The 22,330-nt window shown below is 45.9% G+C and overlaps 1 protein-coding gene and 1 long non-coding RNA gene across 4 annotated transcripts in view; one reads left to right on the top strand and one right to left on the bottom strand.

The window, feature by feature from the left end:
- Window positions 1-19,666, bottom strand: part of WARS2 (tryptophanyl tRNA synthetase 2, mitochondrial) — a 92,123-nt gene extending 72,457 nt beyond the window's left edge. Inside the window, exons 1-3 of one of the 3 annotated variants that reach the window (XM_019548645.1) lie at window positions 19,555-19,617; window positions 16,672-16,791; window positions 3,849-3,935 (exon numbers count right to left, since the gene is read on the bottom strand). In XM_019548645.1, the coding sequence (XP_019404190.1) occupies window positions 3,849-3,935; window positions 16,672-16,761 (177 nt within the window). In that variant the 5' untranslated portion in view covers window positions 16,762-16,791; window positions 19,555-19,617. Of the gene's footprint in view, window positions 1-3,848; window positions 3,936-16,671; window positions 16,792-19,554 lie in introns of all 3 variants that reach the window. The other 2 variants (XM_019548646.1, XM_019548647.1) reach the window with 2 other exon arrangements.
- The window catches only part of LOC109319131, a 21,710-nt gene continuing 331 nt past the window's right edge, over window positions 952-22,330 (top strand). Inside the window, exons 1-2 of the long non-coding RNA XR_002103372.1 lie at window positions 952-1,110; window positions 15,523-15,526. This is a non-coding gene — a long non-coding RNA (uncharacterized LOC109319131). The remainder of the gene's footprint in view (window positions 1,111-15,522; window positions 15,527-22,330) is intronic.

Below are 22,330 nucleotides of genomic sequence, written 5' to 3'. Positions count from 1 at the left end.
AAGCTGCTGGCCAAAGTCTTTGCTGAGCAATTCAAATCCAGCCTATGTGCAAACGAGGACCAGTCATTTGGTGTGCCAGGATGCCAGATCCACAGAGCCCTGGTGCAACTGAGGACACGCTCCAGCTGGAGAGAGAGAGAGGGCAGAACATCACCGTCCTAAACCTGGACCTGGAGAAGGCTTACAACCGAGTGTCTTACCAGTTCCTGTTCCAGACGCTGGAGCGGATGGGAGTCCCCCCGACCTTTGTCAGCTGGATCAGGACCCACTACACAGGTGTGGGCAGCAAAATGCAGATCAGTGGCTTCCTGAGTGCCTGGATCGCGGTGGAGTCAGAGATCCAGCAGCGCTTCCCACTTTCCCTGATCCTGTTTGAGCCCCTGGCCCAGCGCCTGAGGCAGGATCCAGAGATCCGTGGAGTCCACATTCCAGGTAGCAGCAACCAAGAGGTCAAGGTCCTGGCCTACATGGATGACTTGAACATCCTGTGCCAAAACAAGTGGTTGGCAGAGAGAGCCCTGTGGCACATGCAGGTATACAAGGAAGTGGTGGGGGCCAAGCTCAATGTGAGCAAGAGCACCTGCCTTGCCGTGGGTGATCCCTGAGACTTGGAGTCCCTGGGGGGGGTCTCTGTCTCCTGCAAGGGGGTCAGGATCCGCAGCACAGATTTCAACCACGAGCTTAGGGGCAGGCCAGCATGGGAGACGACAGAGGCAAAAGTAAAGCAGAGACTGGGGCTGTGGTGCATACACTCTCTTTCCATGGTAGGGGTGCATCGTGCTTGTGAAGGTGTTGTTGTTACTGGTGCTTCTGTGCACTGCACTGGTCTTCCCCCTCTTCCAAGCATGTCACCCAAAGGATCTAGAAGGACATGTGCATGTCCTTCTGGGGTTCCAGATGGGAAAAGGTAACTGGGAAGACCTTGTACAAGGACAAGAAAGGCAGGGGCAGGGGCAGGCCAGACATCCTCCTGTTCCTGTGGGCCAAGTATATGAGCCAGATCTGCAAGCTGGCAACAAGCATGGAATCCAAAACCACCTGCTTGGTGAGGTATTTTGCAGGGCACATCCTGAGACACTGGGGGGTGATCACCCCAACCAACCACAGACTGTGGATCATGGGCTCACCGTGGTTGTATGAGATCCTAAACCAGTGCCAGTTTGTACAGCCTGCAGAGCATAGGCTGTGTGACCATGAGCAACCACAAGAAGATCCAGGAGATGCTGAAGCTGAGGGACATCACATTGCCTGTGGACCTGCTCTTGGGCAATGTGTACCAGGCCGTGTGGGAGCACATCGACCACAAGAACCTGTGCAAACATCACAGGGACCTGAACAGATAGCTCACCAAGCCCTGCCAGTGAGGGCCTGGAGGTATAGGGAGAGACAGCTGGGGAGACCACCTGCCATGGAGCCACCGAAACAATCAACTACCTTCTCTGGCTCTGCACCTGTGCCAAAGAGGTAAGGAACAGGGTGAAGCAGCTCTAAGCGGTGATCAGCATCAACCGGCTAACTAGAGAAGCGGCACTGTACAGGCTCCTCACCAAACACTAAGGGAACACATTGGCCCTTTTCAACCAGTTTCCTTCAGGAGCACCCTGTGGAAAGCCAAAAACCTCCTGTTGTATAGAAACATGGACGTAGAGGTGGTAGACTGTGTAAAAATGGCTCCGAGTAAACTCCAGTCCTACTACCAGAAATCAGTAGTAGAAGATGGAGAGGAGGTAGCCAAAGCCACCTGGCACAGACACATGGCATAGGCTCTTCCAACTTACCCCTGGCAGGGAAGGGGGGCAGTGACAGCGAAGAAGAGGAAGAGAGAAATTAAACTGAGGACAGCAATAGCGAGAGCAGCAGCAGGTCCTCCAGCAGGACCTGGAGCAACAGCGACATGGAAGACAGATAAACTGAGTCTATGACCCCACAAGCAGGACGGGGATCAAAGGAAGGTGTTGCCTGCTCTGAGAGATCAGTTTTTGTGGGTGTGTGGTGCATGGTGCAGATATTGTAATGGGTACAGGTGGCCAGCGGGACTTTGTACAGGCGCACGGATGCAGTTTTTGTAACAGGTTATGGTTTTTCTTCATGGAATGATACTCAGAGTGTAGATATATATCATATCTTATAGAGAGACAATATATATTTTCCAAAAAGGTTATATTACATACATACTACATGTAAAGAGGGGCTGCTCAAAAGTGTGTTTATGGAGTGCCTGTGCCAAAACTTTCGGCAATTTAAAAAAAAGAGGTAAGATGCATCAATTCTTGATTAACTAAGTGTATGAGTATTATATGATAATAGTTAAAACTATGTTTAATTTCAAGGTTCTTGAAATCTGTTCTTCACTTCCATATGTTCAGGAAAAGGAGGATCTTGCAAGGAAGGAGATGGGGAAGGGACTGCCAGGGGAAAAAGTTAGAGGGAAGCAGAGGGGAAAGAACTACCTCACCCCACAGATTTACTTTCCCTATTGTAGCAAAGGGAGGGGAACAAATTCAAAGTAAAACCCCAATAATTCAGTTCTCTAACTGGAAAACTGTCATAAATTTATACATTTTCCACATATAGCATCTACTTCATTGGGGGGAGTCATCTTATAATCAAAGTCATCTTCTATTCAAGAAATACAGTACTCCGTCCATATCCGTGTGATAGATAAGAAAAAAGGAACATCTTAGTCATTACTACTACACTGTATCCTCTCTAACAACCTAAAAGATACTGTAAAGGTTTTAATTTCCCCCCCCTCCTTTTCTCCCCTTCTTTTTTCTTGTGGCCCTGCAAAAGAAGTTAATTGCATATCTCAGTTTGCAAAACATTGATTAAGTCTGCTACGTTGCCTGATTGGGGTGCTGAAGCATCACTCAGAGGGCAGAGATATGCAGCAAGGCTGATATGTACATTAACTGCATTTCCTGTTGCAGTACAAGACACTGCCTGGCTATCTTAATTCTGAGTTAATAGAGATCTGGAGGTAGTTAATTGACATTGACACCACTTCCACAATAAACAATTATGGAGATACGATAGAGCCCAAGAGGTTTTGCTGCAACTAAGCTACCAGGTCTACCCTCCTGGCCTTTGGTTCCACAAGGTCTGCAAGAAGAAGAGACGTAACCAGTAGCCTGTGAGAGAATCTCTATCAGCTGGTGGAAGCAAAGGAGAGGGCAGGGAAGCCTTAAACCAGTGGTTCTCAGCCAGGATGCCATGAGATCCTTTTAAAAGATACTGTACAGACACTAACACAATTCACAAAATTAATCCAGAGTTTTGAAACAAGAACCTATTGCATAACAAACATTCTGACCGGATGTGTTCTTTCTGGTGACTTTGCAGCCAAATTGCTCTATTATTTTTCTATAGTAAAAAATGAGTGAAAACTGAGAGCTGGCATTTTCCAAAAGATGCCTTAAGTCAAAAAAGTTTGCGAACCACTGTCTTACATGCTATACTCCACTTCATTAACTAGTATAGGGGAGTTACTCTCATTCCCATATGGAAATAATCACACTAATACAACGTACCTTCATACAAGTACATCTATATCCATGGGGGGGATGGGGGGGGGGGCAGCCTGCTTTAAACTACACAAATAGAGTTAAAACAGTATCAAGCACAAACAAGGCCAAAGAGGGGGGGAAAAAAAAAAGTCAGTGGGTTCCTGGCAGGGAAAAATAATGAATAATGTGGGTTGATTTAATTCTGTTCTAATTGGACAGACTTTGGGGAAGAGATTATAAAAATGTCATTATGGGACATAACTGATAATAAAACCATTTAGTATTTTAAACTTGACACCAGCTTTGAGAACATGGAAATGTGGCTTAGTATTTAATACTCACTGCCTTGCATGTTCTATCTTCAGAAAAAGAAGCCGCCTCCAGTTCTTTGCACAGAGTAAAACTGATAGAAGCAAGTCTGATTTGTTTCTAAAAAAGAAAAGCAAGGAATAAGCACCAGGTCCACTATAACAGAGACAACAAATTTGTTATATTTATTAACAATACAGAATAAAGGCTTTTGAATATTCAACAGATTAGCTGTCAGCATTTTGTAAGCTTCTTTTGCTCTTCTCTGAACTACAGTGAAATTTGCTTCATCTGTTAGATATTCCCAGTCCCCTTTTAGAAAAGTAGAAGTCTCCACATTTCCTTATTCCCTCCTACTAAGGAAACTGGCTACATTTTCATATTTTGATTACAACAGTATCCAAATACCATATGAACATATGATCTATACATCTCCTTCTCTAGCTCCAGAAGAGTTTATTTTATTCTACTATACTTTTTGTTTGAGTTTGTAGCTGCATGCTACCAAGACTGGCCCAAAGGAATATAAACAAAGAATAACAAGTTATAGTCAGTGGGGTTTTTAAATCACATTTTTGTTTTTAACAACTCTGTTATTTGGAAGTTTTAGAAGCTAAAAATATATGGGTTTTTATTGTTTATTCTCTTTGGTAATTACCTAGAGAAGGGAAAGTTAGCTACTATTTACATGAAGCCTTAACTGATACAGTTGTTTAAAAACATTCACTTCAGGGTCTCTGGCTCAAATTCAGCTCAGGCAGAGTCAACGGCTGTTCAGAGACCTGTGTTAAATGAATTGGGTGTCACAATATTTCCTAGTAAAGAGTGCCCATCACAAAAAACTCCACAACTTGCTATTCCTTAGAACGAACAGGATTCTTTAACTGACTTTAAATTGACATGAATCCCTCCATAATAAATTTTAATCATCTTAATCAGTAGTGCTCAATATTCTTCCTCAGCGGGCCAGATAGGCAGTGCTCAATGATCACATGGCCCTTCAGGCAAACAAGCTTGACCCAGCTCTGCAGGGAAAGGAGGAATGGCCCACCCCGACCCAGAAGTGGGGGGGAGGGGTACTACCCAACCCAGCCTGGCTTCAGGGAATGGCAGGGCGGGGGGTTGGTTAGGAAGTGTGGCCCACAATTTGGCAGGGGGGGAGGAAATCAATGGTTACCACTGCCAAATTTCTGGATCTGTTGAGAGCACTTTGGGAGACCCAGTGTCTATTGTAAATAATGCTTATAAATAGTTCTTTAAGTAGGACATCTATGTGCCCTTTTCACCCCAAGGGCAGATCCTAGTTTAGGTGTGATCCTTGGTTCCCCAAGACGTAATGTTGTGCTGTATTGGACCAGTGCTGTCCCAGATTCAGAGGATAATTTTATAACTGTTACAAGCGTGGCTTGACAACCTGCTGAGGAGTGAAATCTTCTTGCCCGAACACTGAGCAAAAATACAAAATGTTACATGAATGGAAGGGTAAATGACAGAAGTGATCATTAGTAACTTCCAGTAACCTCAAACAGTCCAAAATTATTTTATTTTAGTAGGTACTCTCAGATCTGCACCTTGGAAGGAGATAGTTAATGATGGCTAGCCTGCCTTGGAAACAACTTCTACTTAACCAGGTAAGGCTTTCTAACAGTAGGAAAGGTTCTGCTAATAAGAATGTTCTGCACATTAGCTGGACTCTTTCTGTTTAAACTGAATGGCTAAATTGACACTATGAGGTAGAGACTGAAATGATCGCAGTATGAAACTTGATTGTGACTCAGAGATTATGAATGGAAGTAAAATTGTAGGAAGTTGCACAAACACTAACCACCAAGATCGCTCCAGGTAATACACCTGGATAGGAACCTCATTTACAGAGATTCTAGGATTTTAGTCACAAGTGCATTTTGGACTATGAATGTATGGGGAAAGTGAAGTGACAGAAAACACAGAGATTCTGGCAATTCTGATCTCCATCCAGTAAGTCTCATGATCCAAAAAAAACCCTAACACAAACAATTTGGCTCTTTTGATGGACAAAATATATTATTTTCTGGATACTATCCAGTGAGCTTGTGAAAAAATGCCATCCTTTACTGTATCCAGATGGTAAAGGATCAAACTAGTCAGTTTCATGACTACATCTCTTGAAGTAAAATGCTGGTTTCTTAACCAACTCTGAGCTAGACAACAAATATGATTCTTTGAATAAGTTATTTGGAGCCTAGTGGGATGTGGATACTTTTGTTAATTTTACACAGTCCAAGCACCTCAGCAATAATTACAGTTTAAGTTTGTAAAGTATGCTGGTATCCTTTAGGCCAGGGGCATGGACAGATCTAGAATTTTGAAAAGGGGGGTGTAGATAGTGAAGTTATATTATCACATACAAAAACACACATTTTTCTGCAGTTAAAAATAAACTGGAAGCTTTATTAATATGCTAGCAACCTAGGGCTGTATTATTCAGATCCAAGCAAAAACAGATATGGAATGAGTTAAAAGCAATCTTCAAGGCTGTGAAATAGGAGATTCATTACCAGGAGTAGCTAACAAACAGCAGAATTGCAGAACAAAGGATAGCCTGATTGGCAGAACATCAAGACCGTTACAAGAAGCAAGAGCCATAATCAACCATGGAATGAAGAGTTTGGAAGGGATAAGGTAGATTTTAAAGAGTTATGAAGTCAACTGACTCCCTCAGCACTGCCCAGCTAGAAATGCTGTATGTCCATATTAACTCTACATTAAAACACATACGCCCCAAATACTGATTTGCCAAAATAACATTTCGGAGAGCATATAGAAATAGCTGGCATGGGATACAATTCTCTCTATTCCCTGGCAGAAGACAGTGAAATAACGCAAAAGTAGTGGGATAGTGGATTCAACTGAATATTAGAAAACCAACTTAGAAAAGAAAGAAAAAATAAAAACAAAAATAAGTCCATTTCAGAATATTCACTTTCTATTAACTATCGTACTGGGAAACTTCTAACATCCAGAATCTCCTAAGTCTTAATAGGTTAAACTGTACCAAGGAAGCACCATTTGACCCACCACAGAGATTCCACCAATTTCTGGGTGTGAAACACAGCAGTTAGTTAAATATTCAGGACAGTAAGTGACTGCTAGATCCATAGAATAACCTAAGACCCGTCTCACTCGATAGACAGCTCCTCCAGCAGTACAACATCCCCTCACAACACCACTCCAGGAAACTTGCACAATACTCAGAGGGAAGGCCACTTATAAGCATCAGAAATAATACTTCAAGCAAGAGGAGCATATTCTTTGAGGTCCTTCCATCTAATAGTTGATTCATCCCATCCAACCTTTCATCTGTCTGGATCACAACCAGAAGTAATGCTACCACTCATGGAGAGCCGGACCCAACTTTTTCACTCAGCTGGCTGGCTGGACAGTGGCAGGTCCATTGGCAGGCAGGATCCAGCCACTTGGCTCAATCTGGCACATGGGATGGACACAATAGGGGTCTGATCTGCAGAGACCAGCCCTGATCCAGCCAGATGAGGGGGCAGAGAACACTTCAGCCTTGAGCTGGACATGCAGGGGGTAAGAATGACCTGGTCCCAATCTGGATGTATGGAGAGGGGGTAAGGGCAGAGCAGTGCCAATCTGGACATACAGGGGCAGAGTGGCTTGATCCAGCCCCATGGGGGGCAAGCCTGGGGCATGATATGGCCTTGCAGCAACGGCCCAAGTGGAGCTTCCACCACACCCCTGACACCAAATTTGTCAACCCGTGGAGATCCCTGCAAGCCAGATGCTATAGTTCTGCAACCCAGATTTGACCTGCAAGCTGTGGGTTGAGCATCCCTGAAGTACATTAATTCAGTGATAATCACAGTTCAGACATTGTGAGGAAGACAATTCAGGCCATTCAAACCTGAAAACTTACTTTCCAGTACACCAACCTTTTATATACTGCTTTAGACCTGGAGATCTTACCTTGGATCTTATCAGAAAATGGTTGGCAATATAAAAACTACACTCTCTAGGAACTCTACTTCAAATGTTCAGTTCCACATGTAAACAAACATATATTCATTAGAGCAGGGGTGGACAACCTATGGCACATGTGCCATACATGATGCAGGCAGGCTGTGCATGTGGCACACTACAGGTGATGAAGGGGACAAGCAGCAAAGTAGAAGATCAGAGAATAGAAAACAGCAGAAGATTGGGCAGGTAATACAGGGTAGGGAGCAGAGCAGATCAAGCAGGGGAAGGAGAGCGGCACTTAGGAAGGGTTCTGGGTTAATTTGAGGCACATCTGCCAAAAAGGTTGGCCCCCACTGTGACAGAGGAAGTAATGTGTACATGGCATGGAGTTGAGCATGAAGACTATAGGTCTTTGTGAGAAAAACTAAAATGAAAATAAAGTTTTGTATCACAACACACAGTGATATCACTGTATCCAAGAAGAGGCATACCCCATATGAAGATTGCAAATAATTACTATCAAGAGACTTTAAAACTCCATTCCTGAGAACTATAAGCTTTAATTGGTTATGTGAATAAGCCATCTAAATATGATTAAAAAACTGATGCAGTTATGTAACTGTGCCTGAAGACAGTTTTGGCATCTTTGCTGCTGCTCACAGCTTCACCAAGCTAGAACAGCATAAAAACTGAGCAGTATCACCAGTTATCCCTGCAGCTATTCCAACTTCTATAGGCATAACTGAACAAAAATAAAAAATCAACTTAATTTCACTCTGGTTCTTGGAGTTCTCCCTCTAGTAGTAGAGGAAAATGCTAGACAGTATCAAAGAAATGTAGAGTAGGGGAAAATAATACAAACCGTCCATCCTTGTACTAGCCATTAATTTCTAGCCCAAAATGAACAACATACAAAATACTCCCCCTTTTTAATAAAGGAACTGAGGAGCACTTGCAAGGTGCATACGTGTAGAAGCAGCCAGGATGTTTTTCCTTCCAACAAATATCAGATTAACAGATATCAGATAAAGCATTTAAACTCAATGAACTAAGAAGCCATCCTTAAAAGTGTTTACTGGCCAGTGTGCACTGATGAGGAATGGAGTCAGTCTGATTCCTTATGAACACATGCTCAAATTAGAGGTGCACCGATATATTAGTTGGATATCGGATTGGCACTGATAAAAGGAAAATAAACATTATCAGCCATCAGCTTTTTTGGCTAGTGTAGCCGATAATGATCACCCATAACTGCAATACGCCTTCTGGCCCCAGGTCCTTGGACACTCTGTGCAAATAGAGGAATACAAATAGGCAACATGAAGAGCAGCGCCCTACAGGTAAGTCTTTGGAGGGGAAGGGGCATAGGGAAAGGAAAGTGCATGGGGGAGGGGGCACATCAAGGCCCCCCCATGATGAGGAAGGGACAGGGCAGAGGGCTCTGCTCAGCCAGGGCAATGAACGGGACTTGGGTCAGGGAGTGAGATGGAGTTGCAAGCAGCTTGTCCAGGGGGTATGGGGAGGAAGAGAGGCTCTCTGTCACTGCATGCACCCCGCAGGAGAGGCATGGGGAAGGCTAGTGCCCCACTCCAGATTTGTGCACAGGGAGAATGCGGGCTGCTCACCATAGACTAGGGGCTATCTGCCCTACTGTCTTTTCCTCGGGAGCGCCACACTGGCTGTGCACCCCCTACCTGCCCAACAGCAGTGTCGGGTGGGCAGGGGACGCATGATCGGTGTGGGGCCCCCACGGCAAAAGCAGCAGTGTAAAGAGCCTACAGCCTGCATCCGCCCTCACCCTGCTCAGCTCAGCTCCAGTTCAAAGCATTCCCATGGTTAAAAATGGTGGTAGCAGCGACTGAACTAAAGCTCATTCACTGAGCTTTAGTTCAAGTGCTCTCACCACCATTTTTAATTACTGGGACTCTGACCCCATGAATGAGCCACCTGTGGCTCTGTCCTGCTCCCTGCCCTGCCCCAGGGTCCTATTCACTGCTCTGGCTAGGCAGCACCCGCAGCTCCTGCCCCTCTCCCTCCCTCACTGTGGGGGCCTCAATCTGCCCCCCCCACATCTCTTCCCCTCCACAGACTTACCTGAAGGAAGCTGCTCTCCATGCTGCCCAGCTGCATTCCTATAAATCAGTTAGTGGATCAGTATCAGCCGATATAGGTGGTTAATAATCGGCTATTGGTATCAGCCGAGAAAATCTTTATCGGTGCACCTCTAGCTCAAATAACAAAAGTTACCACAAAACACAACTGTTTGCCTTATTAGCAGCCTTAGCAGAAAGATCTAAAATCTGAATAGTCCAAAGTGGCATCCATGACTCCATTCTCAGGGACTGCCACACCTCGAGTGTGTGGTCCTATTGCAATTCAAGTTTCTCTCTGAAAAAGCTGAGGTCCTGCGAAAAACAGAAGCTTGCATCATGAGACAATTCTGGAATATCTAAAGTACTGTTTACTGTGCAAGTTAACTAGAAATGTTATTTACAAGTTAAACCAGAACTACAAACTCCAGTCAACCCTTAGATGTGGCCTTTGAAAGCAGGGCAATTTGGAGGAAGTTTATCACCTGTACTGGTGATATTTACATAGAACTTCACAATCCGGGAATGTAAACTTAGCAACTTTCATTAGTGTTAAATTAGAGAAACAACATTTATCACACATTGTTCAATGTCCATACCTACTGTAATGAACAGAGTGAATTCATGCCCTGAAAATGTTTTGCATCTGTCTATAATAGAGGCTCTTTCTTGCACAGGTACTCCAGGCAAAAAAAACAACAACATAGAAGAGTGGTGTTCAACCTACGACCCCAGGGCTGGAACTGGTCAGCAGAGCCCATGTCATCCAGCTTGTGGGTCTCCCCATGGGTCCAATGGAGGAGCAGTAGCAGTGATAATTGTTCCCAGAGCTGTGGCAATTAATGCTGCCACTGCTCTCCCATTGCCAAAGTTCTGGACCTGTAGGGAGCCCCACAGCCCAGATGACATGGTTCCACATGGTGTACTACACCAGCATGTGGTAACCACAGCCTGATCCAGAGCCAGCATGTAGGGTCAGGCCATGGCCTGCACTGGCACACCAGACTATACCCACAGACTGATCCTGTATGCTGACCCTGCACTGGATCCTGTCTTGCACCAATCATCTGGCCTGCAGGGCCAGAGAGTTTGAACACCACTGGCATAGACAAAGCATCACACAGGCAAGTTAGGAAACTTTTTTGTCCACCCAGAAATTCTAGTAACTTTTTAACAAGGAAGTTTAAATGTAGCTGCGACCAATGTAGCCCTAAAATATATGCTGTACCACTGCATACTAACTAATGCTAACCCCTGAAAGTGAGAAAGAGCAGATGCTTCTTTCTGGCCTAATGAACATTCCTAAGTTTTATGGGAAAGGTATGCTCAGTCCTTAATGACTTAATAATAAATTACATTAGAACAAAAGGAGAAAGGACAAAGGTCTAAATTTTCAAAAGCTTAACACTGATGTCAGGAGGAGTTAGACAACTTTAACTGCTCTTGAGGATCTGAGCCTAAGCATAGTTTAGAGGAAGCAAACAGTGTAGCAGAAATACAATATATAAAATAATAAATGGTGTACAGAAGGTAGACTGTCCTATTTATTTTCTTTTGATATAGGAGCAAGGGAACAGCTGAAAGAAAGCCAGCTTAACACTGACAGAGGAAATCATTTTATACAATGCTCCATAAACTAAAGTCTACCTAAAAATCATACTTTGGATTTTACTAACCATGGCTGATGTTTCTCTAGATAATCAGATCTTACAGGTATTTTAACAAACATTTCAAAAACAATTTTTTTAAAAGAAATGAACGTTATCCTTTGTATGGTATGAACCAGTTGATTGGCATCAGAGAAACTGTTGTATCAGCATATTTTCCATGATTGGAATCTTCAGATTTTTTTTATTTTTTTATTTTATTTATTTATTTATTTATTTATTTATTTTTACACGTTCCTCTAAAGCAGGGGTGGTCAATCTGTGCTAGACGTGACACAGTAGGCACATGAACCTTGGGTGCTGCAGAGCTGAAGCTTCTGCCCTCCTAGAGTAGAATAGGGACAGGACACTGCTGCAAGAAGAGATGTCAAGTGTCATTGCCAAAAGCCAGGCTAACCCTTTCTTGGCTTGGCAGCAACTGACAAATTTAGAGCTTTGAAGCCTGGCTTGCCATAATAAAAGGTGCAGCAGTTGCAGGGACAAGGAAAAGTTCATCTGGCTCTTGGCAATGATGCACACTTCTTTACAGCAACATCTTGCCTCTGTTCTGCTCCATGCAACCAGAGGCTTGAGTCCCCCTGTAACAGGTGCCAGGCCCCAGGGTGGCTGTGATACTCCCTGGTGGCCATACAACTCCTACCCTGCTCCAGCTCCTCAGGTATTCTCCCCCTTCTCCTTCCTGCCATACTTTGATGTAGTTACTGGTTTCTGAAAAGGGAGGCTGCCCCAGAGTAAGCTTTTGTCTAGTATCAGTCAGTGGGTGCCTCTCCAACCCAGTCTACACCCCCCTCCCCCCTCAGCTTGCCCTTCAGGTGCTGAGTGGGGACCATCCAGCTTGTCTGTGCTCAAATGCGCTAACTGCCTTAAGGGTTCATTTCACTGCCTCTAACCCTCCCTACAGCCATACCCACACCTTCTGCAGATGTTAACAGTTAATTATTCAGCAGGTACTTTGCACCAGTACAGCATCAAGACTTCACACCCTCCTTGGGGCCTCAGCCTCTTCAGCTTCCACCCCTTTCCTCTAGCTGTGTCCTTTTGTCTAGGCCCACTGTGTTGGGCCTGACTCCTGGGCTCCAGTCCTTCTCCGTACTTGTCAGGTACTGTGTCCCTGGCTTCAGCCCCTCTCTAGGGGCTACTCTGTATAAGCCTGCTCCATGTCTTGAGCCCCCAGCCCTAACACAGCTCAAAACACCCAGGTGTCTCTGGCACCCTGCTGTGGGTTAACTACAATGTACCCCTTGGGTGACCCACTGTGGCTTCCTCACATTCTCTTACAGCCACATACCCAGTCCACTGGTGTAATTAGCAACAAAAAAAGTAAACTCACTAGTTATAATGAAAACTAACCCCGCACTGGGTCCAAACATAAACCCCAGTTCACTGGCTGTACCACAAGCTTCCCTGGGCTATATTCCCATCACTCCTCAGCACCTTACTTGTAATCCCAGGGCAGTTTTAGCTGCCAGCCATGCACTCCTCTGAAGCCTTCCTGGGTAGAGGCGCTTCCCACTTCACCTGCAGGGCCAGACTGACCATCTTTTCTCCTAGTATTGGGTTTATGTGCCCTAGAGCACTGCCCCTTCCAGTCAGGTGACCCTAATTAAGCATAAGTTTCCCTTTGAGCTTGATGGTTGGCCTGCTTGCTGTAGTGCAGCTAGCTCATGCTCAGCTACCTGCTACAAAATTTCCTTAAAGGAGGGAGTAAAGGAGCCCCTGGCTCCCTGTTACATCTCCCACCCCCACCTTCACTCCAGCACTTCAAAGTGCAAGCTATCAGGAAAGCCACTGGAGGGGCAGGGATCAGAGTAGCACTGAGGGAACGGAGCTTGACTTGTGGTCTGTCTGCCAATAAGGCAGGCCACCACTGCTCTAAAACATCTGGAAGTGGTCATTTCAGAGACACAAAATAGCAGGTATCTGCTCTGCTGTGGCAGTATTTACATTCAAATTAGCTATGCTTTATCAAAAAAATTGTAGGGGGAAAAACCCTTTAGCTAAAGATTACTGAAGTAAATAGGAATCTTTAGGTTTTAGATCAGAACTTTAGACAACATCAACTGATGTTGTAAATAAAGCATCTTTTAATAAAAATAAATAGTTTGTTATATTCAAGCCGATGAGCATGATGTCAAATAGTTGTGCTTGTTTCCCTTTGATGTCATCACTGAGCACAGAGTACACAAGCAAATTAGGAGACAAAACGATTCCAGGCAGAGACAGAATGTTCCCTAGTTATATCATAAAAAGATGTGATCTCTTCAAAGCTATCTGCTGTTCTTGTTGAAACACATGGAAAGTGCAAGATGGCAAAAAGGAAAAGCAATCCAGAATGAAAGCTGTTTTTAGAATACACAGTGCCATTATTTCAAGATGAAAAATTGGAAGTATGCATTTCAAGCTTCAAGTACAAAATCCAAGAACAATGAGGTGACAACAGATCGTGTCAGACTTGCAGAGAAGTGTTTGCCAAATAAAATATTTTAGACTTTTAAATTAGAATAATAGTTTAACACTAAGACTATGCATCTTCAAATAGTTTGAAATCGAATAGCAGCATTCTCTTTCAGGCCCCTGGTCCATGATCCTGCATGACATTTTCCAATTTAGGAGAATAATGAAGTTGCCTAACAAAACTACCATATTTATCTGCATACCATACATGCCTTTTATCCAAAAATTGGAGATGGAAAACTGGAGTGCATGTCTTGAGGAGATTGATTTTTACAGGGGCTGAAAGTTCTAGGTGCATGGAGCTAGGCTAAGGAGGGGAATCCTGCCCTCTCTGTCTACTTCCTTGCTGCTGCCCAGCAGATGATATTATGGCAACAGCTACAGGTTTTACTCTCTCACAGCTGCAGCTGAACTAAGGCTCTTAAAGTGTTCTGCATACAACTAGACTCTAGCTGAGAGAGATAATTCCATAGCTGGTAAAGTAGCTGTCCTATTTGGAAGCATGTGGTATGAAAATAAATGAGATATGTGGAAAAGCTGTCAAAGTTAAGAATATATTTAGGGGACCTGTCCACACACCACTTGTAAATTTCAGTTTGACTTTATGAACTTTATGGTTTAGGCCAGGGGTAGGCAACACTTTTGGCCAGAGCGCAGAAAAAAAATGCAACATCTACTCTGTAAGGTGCCGGAGGGCCAGCATGCCAGAAAAACAAAACCGGGAGGCAAGGCGTACATGGGAGGATGCACTGCATATTAATATAGTTAATAAAAGTTATTTTTATGGTAAATATCAGATTTTCTAAAAATTCTAAACCTGGTGACAATAAATAAAACTTAATAGACTACCTTTGTCCTTGTGTATTCTTTTCTGTTAAGCAAGTTGTTAAGAAAGGAGAGGAGAGAGATCGAGAAAAGGTAAAGAAAGAAAAAGGAAAGAAGAGAGGAGAGAAAGAACAAAGATAAAAGGGGAGAGAAAAAGACGAGAGAAAAAGAAAAGAATCAGAAAAAAGGAGAGAGAAAAAAGAAGATAGGAGAAAAGAGAAGAGAGAGAAAAAAGGGGGGGAAAGAAAAGAGAAGAGAAAAAAGACAAAAAAAGAGATAGAAAAAGAGAGGAGAGAGAAAAAAAGAGGGCAAGAGAGAAAGAAAAAGGGAGAAAACAGAGAAGAAAAAGAGGAGAGAAAGAAAAAGGAGAGAGAAAAAAAGGAAAAAGAGAAAGAGGGAGTGTCCTTTGCCACCAACGTGTCTCACCACCACTGGCTACGGGTTGGACCCGCTGGTCCAAGGCAGCATCCACCAGAGGGAGTCAGTGACACACCAGCAGCAGCCACCAGAGCCGGGGTGCTCAGGTCTCATCGATAGTCCTGGAGTAGGGGAAGCCTGGGCCCAGGGCTGGGACGGAGGGCCTGGCCAAGGCTTGGGCAGGTGGATACCCCATCCTACCCAGGGTTGGGGGATGGGTGCAGTACCAGGGTGCCGAGTGCTGGATCCAGGTGGTGCAGAAAGCAGTAGATGCAGGGGGAGGCACTGCAGGCAGGTCGGGTGGACATGTGGGGATGCCCAGTGGCACCTGATGTGTGGCCTGGCCCAGCCTGTGCAGCTCCGTGGGGATGGGCAGCAGCTGCCCTGCCTGCAAGGGGATGACACCTGGCTGGGGCAGGATGCTGGGCTCTGGCGGCTCCCAGCTCTGAGCCTGGCCTCCCTGTGTGCTGGGCGCAGTGCAAACGGGGTGGATCCACCCCTGGTACAAGGGCCTGGCCTCCAGAGCCCTCTAGGCCCCGGGAACAGCTGCCACAAATGACATTCAGGACTGAGCCAGCTGGGAGCCTGCAGCACAGAGACCCTCCACGCACCTGCCCTGGCCCCTGGAGGGCAACTGCAGGTGGGCAAGGCTGGGACAGCCATGGCAGCTGTTCTCAAGGCCCACAGCCACACCCTTACACCAGGGTGGCTCCGCCCTGTTTGAGCTGTGCCTGGCGTGCAGGGAGGCCAAACCTGGAGCTGGTAGCACCTTGAGCCCGGCATCCTGAGCCCACAGAGCCCTTGGGCAGCCCCACTTCCCACCCAGCCCCTGCCTTCCCAATGGCCCGGCCGGGCTGGCCTGCCCACAGCACCTTCTCTCTGCACTGCCCAAACCCTGCCCCAAGCATCCAGCCCTAGGGCTTGGCACCCCGGTGCTACCCCTTCTTGAGTGGGATGGGACATCTGCCTGCCCAATGTCCCAGCCAGGCCCAGGGCTCACTTACCTGCTGGGAGCCTCCAGCATAGCAGCTCTGCCCCCGTGAAGCCCCTTCCAGGGGCTGGGCTGGGGTAGGCTGGGGGTGCAGCCCAGGGACAGGGGGCAGACTCAGCTGAATATAGACTGTGTTCTCCTGACTCTACCCCAGGTGCCTGCTGCAGTGCTGGAACCTGTAGCTGCTTGGGAGAGCCTGAAGCAGCAACTTAAAAAAAACAATGCATATATATATTAACAATTTCCTCACATACCTCCTGCCTCCTGGAGAAAATGTCTCCATGCACCACTAACTGGCATGCATGCCAGGGGTTGCCTATCCTAGGCTTAGACTCTCTTATTGTAGACTTGTATCAGGCTTCTGGTGAAATAAAAGCAAAATAAACCAGATTTTTAAATCTGGCCTCCAGGTAAGTGGTCATTAAGGGAGAGACTAACCAGTGAGTTACCTTGGTCAGATAAATAAAATTTGAAGTTGACCGAGAGGAGACTGAAGTTACAAAACTAGATCTCCCCAGAGCAGGCCACTCCAGAGGCATGTTTTAATTGGCAAATTTTCCATGGGAGACCTGGAAGCATGAAAGGACAATGGCCAAATCCCAAAGGGCAATCAAGAGCAGTGAGGAAACTTAAGCATGAAATGGCATACAAATACTTTGTGTTTTGCCTGAGACACTATATCTTGCTTTGTATTAAAAACATTACTCTTTTCTTTAATTACTTAGCAAAGTCTATCTTACTGGTTTTGACAATGGTATCATACCTTTGAAATCCTCCAAAAAACAAAAAAAAGTCTATGTTCTAGAATAAAACTGATTTTTAAATACACAAAGGTCAGTCCCAAGATAATGCCTATTTTTCCCCTCAGCATAGTAATACCAAAAATTATTAAATTTGGACAGAAATTGTACATTATCATTGAAGTCTTATTTGTTCTAACAGTCTCCTGTGTAAATGGCTTTTTTCCACTGGGGAAAGGGATACATAATCTGACAACGTTTGTGGGTCAATCAGAAAGTATACCTATTAATTTTGATCTCCTAACCAAGCCATGGACATGGAGCATATTCAACTTCTTGCCTGGAGGAGTGGGTTGACAATAGACTATGATGTCTATGTCTAGACTCAGAAGAAACTGAAATATCACATGTGAAGACAGAGACATGTCTGAGGTGCTCCTGCATGATAGCCCTTGCCTATGCTTCACCAGGGCACAAGCTGTTGTAACTGCACTGCTGGATCAGCTATAATGCCCCATCCTCCATACAGCCTGGAGAATGAGGGATAGACCATGAGGGTGACATTTCTGGGATGACAGCAAAGCGATGGAGGCTGTAGAATAGTGGCTTCAAGCAGAAACAAGGACAACATTAGGATGCAATTTTGGGATATACGCCTTTGTTCACCAGTGGAAAAAGGCCATCAACAGAGGAGGTTATGTTAAAAAAAACGTATATTCAGCAATGATGTACACTTTTTCTAAGCAAACTGAATGTTTCTAACAATATTTGGCTGAGGAAAAAAATAGACATCATAGTCTCATTTTTCCTCATGTTTCCTTTTCAATTTCCTTCCATCCATGGTTTTCAAGGCAGAATTCAGGGGGTTTTGGGTACTGTAACTATGAATTTCGATTTTTATGTATTTTAAAGTTTAACCTTCAGTATGAACTTCTTGGAGTTATATTTCAGGTTTCTGATACGACAGCATCCTCATAACGCAGTATATCCTGTGCTGCTTGCGCACATGCACACACCCACACCCACTGAAATTCTATATTATTTTTTTCACAGCAAACTGGACTCTTGGTGAGTAATACATCACACTGAAAATTAAATTAGTACAAGGTTATGAATCACAAGAAGAGAGCTGTGAAACTGTAGATCCCCGTTTATTCACTATGGTCTACCTACTCCACAAGCAAGCTTTCCTCAAGCAAGCTGACAGTTCTTTACTTAATACTACCTCTGGATCATCTGCTCTACAAAAAAAAATCCACCATATTCAGTCAGAGGGATATTATGGAATTAAAAACACTGTCTCCATAGAAAAGCCAACTGCTCAGCTAAAAAACCTAAATAAATCCCATTCACCTAAATGAAGCAAGCCAGTGCAATTAATATCCCTACCCCACTGCAGCAACCAACTGCTGCATCTCAGTTTCACTCTTAAAACAGCAAGTCTCTATCCCCTATGGCTGCACAGAGTGGGGAGCAACTGAAGCCTATATGGCTCTTGTCAGGTACTGCAAAAGCACCAAGATACAGGACAGACCTGTAGCCTCTTCTCAGACAGTCCAACAGGCTTTTCTCTTGGAAAAGGGGCACCCATGCATTGAAATAAAATACAAATCAGTAGTTCTGAAAAGGGCATTCCTGCTGCTTTCTGGTCAGGCTCTATAAGGCCAGCCTGGAAACAGAGGCACATAGACATCTCCCACTCCCCACCTGGGGGCAAAAAAAGTGCAGCAGCCCAGATAAAAAGTACGCAAGTTGAAACTTCAGAATAACGGTTCTCAACTAGGGCACAACTAAGCTCAGGAAAGTTATGGAGAAGTGCCTTGAGTTAAAAAAACAGCTGAAAACTACTGATGTAGATAACTGTTGGAGGGAAGGACAAGCCTAGAAACTGATTGTGGAAACCAGGAAATATCTAAAGAAACACTGAGTTCTTGGCCCTACCACATCCTCCACCACCATCTGGTGCTTCAGATGTTTCCAAAACCTTTGGCAGGCATCTCACGTGCAGGCCCAAACCTGGAGGTCTGGGGTTCAAATGCCCCTGAGTTTTGCTTGCTCTCAGCTGTAAGGCCCCAGAGGCAGGCCAGGGAGAAGTCTCCCAGCTCCACAAAATGGGCTTAAAGCCAAGACTGTCCCACTCCAGCAGCTAAGTAAGAGGTTAAATTACCCCGGCAGGTACTAGCCCCTGCCAGGAGAGCAGTCTTCCTCGGTGTGGCTAGGAAGACTGCCTCCGTGGTCACAGTGTTTCCCTTGCCAGGCAAGCACAGACTGTGCTTGAGCTGAGCCTTCAAGCAGTCGAGAAGCAATACCCACCATTTCCTACGGCGGCACTAGCGAGTACTGTGTGACTGGGACGCTGCGAGCAGGGCTGGAGAGAGAGGCCCTGGCGGTGTAGCTGGAAAGGGCCATTCCCCCGCTCCCCGTCGCCCCCAACCAGCCCGACGCTGAGACGGCCTCGGGCCAGAGGCCGGTTCCTGGGCCGCCCGCGCGGCGGTCCCGCCCCACTGACCCTGCACAGCCCGAGCGCCGGCCCTCCCCTGCCTCTGCCGCCCGCGGGCCGGAGAGCTCTCACCGCCGCGCTGAGCCGGTTACCTGGGAGACGCGGGCGCGCGGCAGGGCGCGGAACAGCCGGCCCCGCGCCGCCATGAGGTAGGTGGGACCCCGCGCTCCAGGCCACGCCTGCGCACTGCGGTTCGGCCGCCAGGCGGAAGCGGAGGCTCAGACGGAGACTGAAGCGGGGCTGATCAGGCTGCCGCGCCCCCGGGTGGGCGGAGCCAGCGGCGGAAGTCAGGGACCCGCTCCAGTCTCGCTCCGCCCCACGGCGGCTCTTGAGCGGCTGGGGCTGCAAAACTCGGAGGTTGGTGGATATGTCATCTGCAGGTGCAGTTCCTGGTGGCATTTCCGGAGCGGGGCCCTCGGGGAAGATCAGATATAATGTTAGTAGAATTAAGAGACACGAAACTAATATAACAACAGTAAAGAACGACCTCAGCCAGGGTGAGGGTGTCGTGACAGCCTTTGAGGGCCGCCCCTGGGACGGAGGAGGCCAGGGATGTAAGTATGAGGAGATAAGGCAGGCTCTGTCTTTCCCAGAGCGAGTGGGATGCCTGGGAAGCCAAGTAGGTCCCCCTGGGGCGGCCGCAGCAGCTCCTCCCTCCCAGTGGCCGCTGCTGGCTGAGCTAGGTCCTTGGTCCCACGAGGGTGGAAGCAAGGTGCAATAGGGTATGTTGGGGTTGTAAAGAAGGGGGTGCCTTGCTTCCACAGTTTTGGGCAGAAGGGCCAGGCAGGATGCAATTTGCTGGTAGGTGCCCATGGGTCAGATGAAAGTGCCTGCTGGGCATGATTTGGCTCATGGGCCATATTTTACTTGCATCTGATCTAGAATGATCTATCGCTTGTTCATTACTACCACCTCTGACACAGAATCATAGACTCACAGAAAGTGAGGGTTGGAAGGGACCTCAGGAGGTCATCTAATCCAACCCCCTGATTAAAGCAGGACCATCCCCAACTAGACCATCCCAGTCAAAACTTTAGCTGGGTTTTGAAGACCTCCAAGGATGGAGCTTTCACCACCTGTCTGGATAACCTGTCCCAGGGTTTTATTACCCTCCTAGTGAGAAAATTCTTCCTAATAGCTAACCTAAACCTTCCTTGCTGCTACTTAAGCTCTTTGTTCTGTCATCTGCCACCATTGAGAACAGTTTAGCTCCATCCTCTTTCAAACCCACTATAGGTAGTTGAAGGCTGCTATTAAATCCCCTCTCAGTCTCCTCCAGACTGAATAAGCTCAGTTCCCTCAGTCTTTCCTCACAAGTCATGTCTCCCAGCCCCCTCAACATTTTTGTTGCCCTCCACTGATCTCTCTCTCCAGATGTGGCCTCACCAGTGCTGAATAGAGGGAATTAATCACTTCCCCTGACCTACTGGCAACACACCTACCAATGTAGCTGAGGGTGTCGGTAGCCTTCTGCTGGCAACAAGGGCACACTGCTGGCTCATGTTCAGCTTATTGTCCACTGTAACCTCCAGGTCCTTTTCTGCAGAGCTGCTGCCCAGCCAGTTGGTCCCCAGCCTGTCCTGGTATATGGGATTGTTCCATCTTAAGTGCAGGACTTTGCACTTGTCCTTGTTGAACCTTTTGGCCCAATCCTCCAGTTTGTCTAAGTCACTTTTGTTGCCCAGAGGCTCAGGCCAACGCTCAGAATCTCAATATTATGCTGTTAGACAGGAGGGTGTGGTGTACAATTGCACATGCACACATAAAAAATCAATTAAGCACACGTACACTCACTAGTGCATACTTTCCCACTAAGCATACACTAGCAAATCTGATGCAAACACATTCAAAATAACCAGTCTAGGTTCATGCCCACCTATCACCAGTTTAAGCCCATACATGCTACACACACCAAATTTAGACAGAATCTGTTACCAACACCTGCACATCCAATACACATATGTGGATTACTAATTCATATACCACACACACACACAATGATACCTATATATGTATATGTGTATTCACTAATTCACATACATACCACCCACCTACATGTACACACCAGTGAGTTTTTAAGTTGGGTGTTGTGATATGTATGTATGTGCCTGGTGTACTTGGGATACCTGGGGAAAGGTTAAGGTAAGAAAGTAAAAGTTCCTGGGCGTGAAAGTTACCAGGACTAGGATTAGAACCAGTAGACTAGAGGGGCCTGGGCTGAAGAACTGAGGTTCAGGGGTAACTTTAGTTTAAGGGGAGGATGCTGCACAGAGGCCAGAGCTACGGGGGAGCTGAAAAGGTAGGTGGGGAGGGGGAAAACGGGACTATGAGAAAGTGCGAGTGTTAAAGAGGGGCTCTGGGTGTGGGGAGCCAGAGGATGGCTCCAGGGCAGCTAGAGAAGCTGCAGGGAGCAGCAGTGGGTGCTGGGAGCTGGAGAAAGGCTCCAGCTGCTGGCAAAAAGTGCAGGACAGCCACGAGGAACTGGGAAGCTGTGGGGGGTGGGGAGGACTACAGTACAGTTGCAACACAGGGGATGCCCAGACAGAGGACACGAGATGGAGACTTGACATACAAAATGGAAACTTGACATGACTTTGGTTCACTTACAGACATAGGCCTAAACCATACACTATCCATATGAAACAAAAATCAGTACAAAAATGATAATATAATATACAACAGTAAAAATCAATACAAACCTAATAATTATACAATATAAAACAGTGGATATCCATAACCAAAAACTTGCTACCAAAATGAAAATGTTAAAGCTTATCCTAAGTCTGAGCTCGCTTATGCTTGTCTATAGGGAATAGAGAAGGAGAGAAAGAAAAGTCAGAAATAGTTGGGGAAGGGAAGGGAATGCAT

This window comes from Crocodylus porosus, unplaced genomic scaffold (genome assembly GCF_001723895.1).
Source record: "Crocodylus porosus isolate Cpor-Errol unplaced genomic scaffold, CroPor_comp1, whole genome shotgun sequence".
NCBI lineage: Eukaryota > Metazoa > Chordata > Crocodylia > Crocodylidae > Crocodylus > Crocodylus porosus.
The sequence above is the reverse complement of the archived record's forward strand: the minus strand, read 5'-3'. Positions and strand labels throughout refer to the sequence as shown.